Here is an 8,613-nt window from a genome sequence, read left to right as displayed (position 1 = left end):
CTCGTGGTCTAAAGTTCATGGTTTATTTCGGTCGTATCTAAAACCACTTTGGTTAGTGTGACGGTGGAATAGAGGGTCATGGCACCAGGTGCATGGTTCAAAGGATTTCTACTTAGTCTCTTATTTAGACTCTTGTTCCGTAGTTTTGTGTAATCCTGCTGACAAGACTGAAACCAGACTGACACCTATTTTCCAAATGTGAAAACGATGTCAATGAAGCCCTTTGTCATAAAAGTGCCAACATCTCTAACGGTGTATAGACGATATCCACATAAATGTGTGTAACGATGGAAGAAAAATCCATGGATGTAGAACAGAAAACGTCAGGTCACCAGCTCAGGACCAAGAAGAAAGCAACTGTGTGTTTGTGTCTGATTCAGCATCCATCCCAACCTGCGCTCGACGGTCTACTGCCAGGCTGTGGCCTCTGGGGGGAAAGCCCAGTGGGACTTTGCCTGGGACAAGCTTCAGAGCTCCAACGACACCTCGGAGAGGGACCAGCTCCGAGCGGCTCTGTCCTGCTCCAGAGAGACCTGGCTGCTCAACAGGTGAAGCCACACAGCGTGAATATAAAAGCTTCATCATGAGCATTCCTGTGATTAGATGATTCCCAAACATGTGATCCTCATGAAGCCAAGAGCTCATCAGTGTCTCCCTGAATCCTGCAGATACCTGCAGTACACCTTGGACCCTGAGAAGATTCGTTTTATGGACGTTTCAACCGTTATAAACCTCATCGCCCTGAATCCTGCGGGGCAGGCGCTGGCCTGGAACTTTATCAGAGCGAACTGGGAGTTTCTCTCTTACCGGTAAGTTTCTATCTGGACTGTGTCTCAGGAGTCCTCCGGAGTCCCGAGTCCGGAGTCCCGAGTCCTGCACATGAATCTGAGAATGTGGGTTTTACCAATACAGACTTGAACTGGAAGACAAGATGCTTTTTTTTGTTCAAGGTTGAAGACGGGTTCTATTTTGAGTCTTTAGATCCATTGTTTTGGAAGAAATACAGATTAGTGCAGCTATGACTTCTTCCTGACGTCACTTATCATATGACATCATATGGGGAGTCATTTTCTGATCCATAGAAGCTTTAGATTCTCTCTCTGTAGAGATCGACCGAACAGAGATATCCTCCCAAGTAATATCACCACAAAGTTCGGTGAAATGTGCAAATAAGCAGCTGATTGCCTTAAAAACTTCATGAGGAGTTAATGTCAGATGTTGTGTTTAAAGCTGGTTTCCAAGCTTCCAGGTTAGTTACACAACTTTAAATCTCTGTGACGGAGTAAGATTCAGATTTCGAGAATAAAGTTGTCGTATTAAAGAATAAAGTCATAATAATGTGAGAATAAAGTTTTAATGTCGCAAGAATAAAGAAAAAGAGAATTTTATTTGGAAATAAGTTGCAAGGGGAACTTTTACTAAAGTTTAACTTCAGAAGATATTCTACATTCATCACTTCACGCAGAGAACAGGTTGATCCTCTGATGACACACGACATTATCACTTTATTCTTGTAAAGTACGACTTTATTCTCAAAATCGTCCAATTCTTTTTTCTTTAACGTGGTGTTGAAGAATCATTTTATTAGTATAGCCCATATTCACAAATCACAATTTGCCTCACAGGGCTTAAGGAGTCACATCCTCTGTCCTCATTCCTCGACTAGATTGAGGAAAAACTACACCAAACTCTTCTGCCAGTAAAGCAGCAGCAGATAAACCTGCGGTCGAAACACTTCAATAAACAACCAGAGCCGTAAACGACTAAAAATGATTTATCAGGTGCAAAGGTCGGCTTATTCAATCTGTGCTTATCACAAGCTTTCCTTCATAAAGTCTCCGTGTTTGCACAGTGACAGGAAGCTGCAGGGTCAGTATCAAGGTTTACATTTACACAACAGACAGGTTTCATTTCAGGAGCAAACACTGACACCTGTCATTTACAGAGAGAGACAGCAGGGATTTCAATAACTCAGCTGTGTGTTGTGCTGTGTGTTTGTCTAACGTCTTGTCGCCTCTTTCTCTGCTGCAGGGGCGGAGGCGCTCTGATCGACGCCGTGGCCAGGAGGTTCTCCACAGAGTTCGAACTGGAGGAGGTAGTAATGAGCTTTTATTACGTTATTGTGATAAATTCCAAGGCGCAGTGACGTCAAACGACCCAGTCACGCACCTGTCACCGATATTAAATCAAATGAGTTCCTGGATCCACCCTGATATCTTATCTGACGTCGTTCTGTCATCGTGACTTCTACTAGTGCTGCTGTCTGTTGTTTTTAACCCTGAAATACTGACTGATCCAAAGTGCAACACAACATACATGTAGACAAACTATGGAGGCGGGTGTGACCTCCTGTGATCACGGTGCTGCGCACACACGGATCTAAACATAGTAAATAGTCGCCATGATCGGCAGAATCATAGACAGTGAAGAAAGATGCGTCTCCATCTGACGCCACAGACGTCATTTGGAGAAAAACACATATTTAACGTGTACTTTGGTTTTTTTAGTTTGCTCTGAGCCCCATCTGCTAACATGGAGGAGGCAGGGTTTACGACCTATACTGCAGCCAGCCACCAGGGGGGCGATCCAGATGTTTTGGGCTCATTTAGAGTCTCTGGTTGAAGCTGCTTTTGTGTTGGTTTCGTATTTCCAGCCTCAGCGATGGTGGACGAGAGTCTGAAGGATCGATTCACGTCTGATGTGTTTTCAGAGATTCTTGGACCAGAGTTAAACTCAGTGACACAGATGAATCAGAGTAATCAGGCTTTGGCAACACAACAGGAAATCCTCAGAGATATGACTGATTGTGGTTTTGGTCTCGAGCTTCACAGAACGCAGGGTTTATTTTTCCTGTGAGATACTGAAAGTTAACATCTGTATGAGAGGAACATGTTTTCTGTTAATTATGATAAAATGACTCAGATGACTTTTCCACATTGCGCTTCAGCTGCGTCACGCTAACGTTACCGTCATCCTCCGTCTGTGTTTGTGCAGCTGGAGCGATTTGTGACCGACAACGATCTGGGGTACATGAGGGAGGAGCAGGCCATCGAGCAAACCAGGGTCAACATCCAGTGGGTGAAGGAGCACAAGGAGAAGATCCTCCAGTGGTTTGAAACTGAAACGGGTTCGTAGAGCGACGGAAGGAAAGAGAACGTCGCTTTTCACCGTTTTCGACTGAAGCTGAAAACTGCTTCCTGATGTTCTACATCCACAAACCAGAACCCTGATCGAGATCTGGATCCTGTTCTGGAAAACTGATCCGTACGCCAAAGTATCAGGGCCCCTCCGAGGGACAAATCTGGTTTCCAGGATTAAATTCGTAATATGAGAAAAAGATTATAGCCTAAATCTACAAGAATAAAGTTGTGATGTTATGAGAATAAAGTTGTAATATTACCAGTATCATTACTCCAGGCTACGTGTATTTTTAGGGGAAATATCTGAAGATCAGTTTCTGTTAAAATGTTGAATTCTGATTGTTTCAACATTTTTATTCGCTGCTTATTTTCTTTAAAAAAAAAACGTTCTCATAATATTCCGACTTTCTCCTCTATTACGTCGTAATATTCCAACTCCGATTTCTCGACATCTCAGATTTTGTTTTGCAAATGTGGCCTTTGTACTTGTAGATCAGAAAATATATAATGATAAATAAGGTGACACTTTAGTTTATGTACAGAATACGTGTATGCATTATTTATATAGTATATTTTTAATGGAAACAGACATCTGTGATTTTAGTTGATGTTTAGTTTGAAGATCACGTCACTTTTTTCTCGTTGCTTTTGTCCGTGATCAGAAATTTTATGGAAACTCATTTGTTTGATTCATTTCATTGTAAATATGAGTTTGATAAGTTTGATGCAACAGTAAAAATTTGATGCTGCTAATTTCCAGAGTCGGAGCCAAAAGACAGAAACCTGTTTGTTAGAGTGTCTATATTTGTAATATATATATTTTATAATCAAGAAAACAAATTATTCTTGTATTTTTCTTAGAACTGTTATTTTCAATAATAAAATATAAATTTTGTGTTTAACATGAGTTTTGAAATGTGAAAACAAGTTGACTGATGATGATGATGATGAGTAACTGTCTTTGATGATCACTTATTTCAATAGTTACAGAAAACTAAACCTTAAAACTTGAAGCCAAACTTTGCAGCTGCTTTCGTAACTGGAGGCGTCCTCAGGAGAGCTCACACCCTCGCCACTCGCACACTCATAAATAACGTGTTTCATTCAGATCCAGGAATAAATCAAGGGAAATGTTGTGAAACGCTCGATTTCAAAATGTTAATGATGGTTACAAAAAAAGAATTCCTGGATCTGCCTCCTGGTCCTGATTTAACGGGTTCTTCCCTGAACCACAAAACATCCTTTCACTGAGTTTTGTGACAATTTGTCCAAAAGTTTTATTGTAATGTTGTTGACAAACAGACAAATGAACGCAGACACAGACATAAAACGTCTAAAATACAGTTTGTGTCTCTCTTGAAATAACCTGAAGGACTAGGAATGCTGCAAAAGGTATTTTCAATATAATATTTAATAGCAGGGTGCGGGGGTGTTGTTTTTCCATTGTTTTAGTGTCTGTGACGACAGGAGTATTTACAGTCATATAAAAGTGTGGATTTGATCCAAAGTAAAAAAACAAGGTTCGGTTTCTGCATCACAACCGACAGCTGGATTCTCTCCGTGCCGCTGAAAGAGTCAAGTCGTGCTCTGCAGCATGTCAGGCCCCACGGCCCCTTATGCAACCGCTCCGACAGCCCAGTGGAATGTGGGAGTCCAGTCCGAAGACAGATAAACAGGCCCGGGGCCAAGTTGAAGCAGTTCAACCCCGGAGGCTGGAGCGAGGCCCCGGGTCCGGGCTGACGAGTGATGGTTTACTCACTCGTCCTGGGAGAGAAACAAAGACGGAGAATTCAGCCTCTCTCTGTTTATCTGAGGCATCACTGACATTTAGATGTTGAAGCACAGAAGTGACTGCGGACGAGCTTCAGTTAATGATCAAACATCTGGACGGCTGAAATGTCTTTTTAAGACCATAATGAATTCAATTTAAGACGTTTGTCAAGCACGATAGATAAGGAGGAAAATCTGAGTCCCAGAATTACTTGGTTATTAATTACTAGTATAGATCATCTCTACACACACACAAACAAACGTATTATATATATTTATGGTTCTGGACTCACCCACTCATCCTCCCCCGCTCCCTCTCCGTCTCCAGATGTGTTTGTGTTGCCTGTTTCTGATTTGTTGGCCATAATCTTGTCCGTCCACGAAGCTCCAGCATTTTCATCCCCGGCAAAGTTGCACTTGGTCACTGTGCCTCCGTCCACTTTGGCTAAAGAGACTTGAGGCACAAACAGAATCCTCTTTAAATCGCAGGTCGACAGGAAACAGCGGCGCACTCTTCTCTGTTTATGGTTAAAGTGATGTGAGGCTGTCGTGGACATGTTCTACGTCCCGGTCACTCACATATGAAAGGACCGTTTCCTCTGGTCTTCAGTCGGACGTCCTGTCCTGTTTCCAGCTCGGTTTTGTCCATCTCCGTCTCCGGGTACCAGAAGGCCCAGGTGCCGCTGGGCCGGTGCTTGTTGGTTATTTTCATCAGCTCGTCTTTGTCCACCATCGTGGACAGCTGCTCGTGGGACAGAATGTCCGTCTCGCCTTTCGCTTCCACTTCTGTGTGGACACAAGATGAGCATCTGAATCATCATCAGCCACAAACACACACTGAGAAAAACTACGTTAAAAGAACTAAAGGGATCAACTACAGATCAGAAATAGTTGTAATAGATACAGACGTAGAATTATTGCAGAAAAATGTCCATTATATAAAATCATGTCCAGATCTACATCAATGAGTTCGGAGGCTTCACTCTCATCTGCTCCGTGATTTAAAAAAGAAACTGGAAACCCCACGAGGACTCATGAGGTCACTGTGACCTTTCACCACTGAAATCTAATTAAACTTTGAGTCCAAGTGATAAAACTGATCAGAATTAGAGGAACTTCTTTAAAGGTGGACTTGTCGTATCAAGTTCAAGAGGCCAAACAAATCTAATCAGTGAATCTGTGACTCTCTCAGTTTGTGCCAGATGTAATGAAATTCACTGCGGTGGTTCCTGATACATCGCGTTCACAAGACAATTGACCTTTAACCTTTGACCACCGAAGTCAAGCTGAACGGTCGCACCACATTTGAAGAAAATCCCCGAAGGAGTTCTTGAGATATCGGTTCCCAAGAATGAGACAGAAGGACAATCAGACAACCGAAAGCCTCTGAGCACTGGGTGTCACCGGCCTGGAGACATAACAACAGACCCTGAATATAATGATTTCACTAACTGCTGACGCACAACTGGAAACTGGCAACAGGTGACTCAACGTAAATCTTAAAGTACAACAAGCCAGAGGACAAAACACAGACAGAATTAAGTCTGGGGAGCAAAGAAAACATTTACTGAAGTGTTTACTGTGGTCTAGACGTGGACTCACTGTAGGAGGACATGAGGAAGCCGATGTTGACCTTTTTGGTGTCGCTGAAGTTTGGTTCAATTTCATTCCCCGTGGCATCGAACCTCCTCTGGTGGATGCGGCTGGGTTTCACGTACAGCACGTAGAAACGGACCTGTCGGGAAACAACAAAGATGTAATGTTGTTTTCTTTTGTCTTAGATGCAAAACACTCGTCTGATTTCCGTCCAAATGGGTCGTAAACTTTAAACGCATTTTCATAAACCTTCAGAGAATACATTAGGGGTTGGTTTGTAGAGGTAAGCCGTAGGTGGCGCTACTTTTCCAGTCGGGTGCCGATGTAGCACTACAGAAGAAGAGGGCAGGACGAGACGATGGAATCAAGAGGTTAACCCTAGGGCGTTTGTTTTAAAGAGAAAAACGAGCTGAAGCTTCTGTCGGTGACAAATGACTTATTGAGCATTGCTTTGTATTTAATTTAATAAAGACACGTTGGAATTTGAAACTTTACCTTTTGATTGTTGACATCACTGATCGCATGTCTGGAAACGTCCAGCAGCTTCCCTTCCAGAAGAACCCCCGCGCCGCTGTGTACGGGAAAAACAACGCGACGTCTCAAAATGATTCTCTGTCAGTTTTTACTGTGCACGAAGCTTTTGTGTGTGCGACAATTTCTTCTTCATGGAAAACTGTATTATAAAAAATTCACAAACCAAAACTGTCCAGCATCAGGATCAATGACTGTGAATAAAGATGGATGACATGACAGCTCATCGAAAGTGAAGCCCAAACATAGTTCGTAGTTCAGTTTCGGCCAATTGATCCTTTTCGCCTAAATCTTACACACTGGACCTTTAAGTTTGGTTATTTCGTGGAGTATCGAACCCGTGGCTCCATTCCATGATCACTACTGCACACACCAATTCAAAATGGCAGCACCCGCATCCCGGATATTTTGGCTTCATACTTGCTAAATGTGAGGCAGTGGAGTCGTCCATCTTTTTACAGTCACGGATCGAGACAGAAAAATTAAAACCTTCTTTTTAACCTTTACATTATAAAAGGAAATATTCAATTTAATGCAATCTTCAACCTCACCACTAGATGCCACTAAATCCAACACACTGAACCTTTACGCAAACAGGAAGTAGGAACATCAACACAGTATTTACAGTTTGGTGAATCATTTGATTTCCAGATACAAAAGCAACAATTACTTCTTACAACATAATGTGTGACGTTGTGTAAATTAAAGTGTAACTGCTCTTTAGGAAAAGGTTCATTGTCCTGTTTTGTCTGTGGAGTTTGGTTCAGACTGTGACTGAACCTGGAAATCACCTGAGTCTCAGTGTTTAATTGAACCCAAACCTGTTTCAATCTGGACTTTAACACTGAGGAGGATGGTTCGGTCCAATCATCTGAAGCAGGGGAACCATATCTGTGAGGAACCATGATCAGTCTGTGGGTGGAACCACAGAGGAACCACAGAGGAACCACACCAGGTCACGTTCTGTGATTCGTTCAGTTCTTACCTTTCATACGCGGACGGAGACCAAACACGGTCAAAGGTCTCGTTGTGAACCGGTTTGTTCTGTAAAGACGTGTCGTGGTAAATTCGGCTCATGTTTGATGAACTTTTCTGTCACTTCTTCCCGAGATTGTTCCTCTTTCCTGACTTCCTGTTTCCGGACTTCCGGTTTCTGCAGAGAGGAGCGCTCGTTTCTGGAAGCGGCTCGTTCCGCCGTAGGACTGCAGCTGGGCGGGTATTAGGTCTGAAACAATTTCAATCAATGTTAATTAATAAATGTCACTATAAATTAATATTGTTGTTGTTTAACACGAGTGTTAAATCATAGTACTAATGAATAAGAATCAATCAAGTCAATACAAACTTTATTATTATTTATTTCACACATTCACATTTCTGGATGGATCATCACTTCCTGTCATGAGAAACTCGAAGTCCAAGTTCTAAACTCTTGTTTCTTATTGTCATTGAGTCCTTTCTCCTCCTCCTCCTCCTCCATTAGTTTCCTCTCCTCTTCCAACTCTTTCTTTTGCTCCTCTTGTTGTTTCCTCAATGAGAGGAGCAAAAGAAAGAGCAAAATGTAATGTCTTTATTT

At 42.4% G+C, this 8,613-nt stretch overlaps 2 protein-coding genes across 2 annotated transcripts in view; one reads left to right on the top strand and one right to left on the bottom strand.

Annotated features, from left to right (window-relative positions):
* The window catches only part of LOC117763267 (aminopeptidase Ey-like), a 16,205-nt gene extending 12,889 nt beyond the window's left edge, over positions 1 to 3,316 (top strand). The window contains exons 17-21 of the mRNA XM_034588246.1: positions 381 to 548; positions 669 to 809; positions 2,032 to 2,095; positions 2,995 to 3,203; positions 3,253 to 3,316. Of these exons, the coding sequence (XP_034444137.1) occupies positions 381 to 548; positions 669 to 809; positions 2,032 to 2,095; positions 2,995 to 3,135 (514 nt within the window). The 3' untranslated portion in view covers positions 3,136 to 3,203; positions 3,253 to 3,316. The remainder of the gene's footprint in view (positions 1 to 380; positions 549 to 668; positions 810 to 2,031; positions 2,096 to 2,994; positions 3,204 to 3,252) is intronic.
* Positions 3,317 to 4,535: 1,219 nt separating this feature from the next.
* On the bottom strand, positions 4,536 to 8,215 carry arpin (actin related protein 2/3 complex inhibitor). The gene is made up of 6 exons (XM_034588245.1): positions 8,023 to 8,215; positions 7,002 to 7,077; positions 6,513 to 6,645; positions 5,490 to 5,696; positions 5,204 to 5,364; positions 4,536 to 4,904 (listed from the first exon to the last, which is right to left on the bottom strand). The coding sequence occupies exons 1-6, from the start codon at positions 8,112 to 8,114 to the stop codon at positions 4,896 to 4,898; spliced, it is 678 nt and encodes a 225-aa protein (XP_034444136.1). The 5' UTR covers positions 8,115 to 8,215; the 3' UTR covers positions 4,536 to 4,895.
* Between the last annotated feature and the right edge of the window lie 398 nt (positions 8,216 to 8,613).

This window comes from Hippoglossus hippoglossus, chromosome 6 (assembly GCF_009819705.1).
Source record: "Hippoglossus hippoglossus isolate fHipHip1 chromosome 6, fHipHip1.pri, whole genome shotgun sequence".
In the NCBI taxonomy this organism is placed as follows: Eukaryota; Metazoa; Chordata; class Actinopteri; order Pleuronectiformes; family Pleuronectidae; genus Hippoglossus; species Hippoglossus hippoglossus.
Note: the sequence above shows the minus strand (reverse complement) of the source record. Positions and strands in the feature narration are given on the sequence as shown.

Bases quoted from the DNA above. Each gene is read 5' to 3' on its own strand.
- arpin (XM_034588245.1), bottom strand. From the start codon at position 8,114: ATGAGCCGAATTTACCACGACACGTCTTTACAGAACAAACCGGTTCAC. The intron at 7,078-8,022 runs GTAAGAACTGAA...TCCCGTACACAG, and splicing joins TCTCCGTCCGCGTATGAAAG to CGGCGCGGGGGTTCTTCTGG. The intron at 6,646-7,001 runs GTAAAGTTTCAA...GTTTCCCGACAG, and splicing joins GTGATGTCAACAATCAAAAG to GTCCGTTTCTACGTGCTGTA.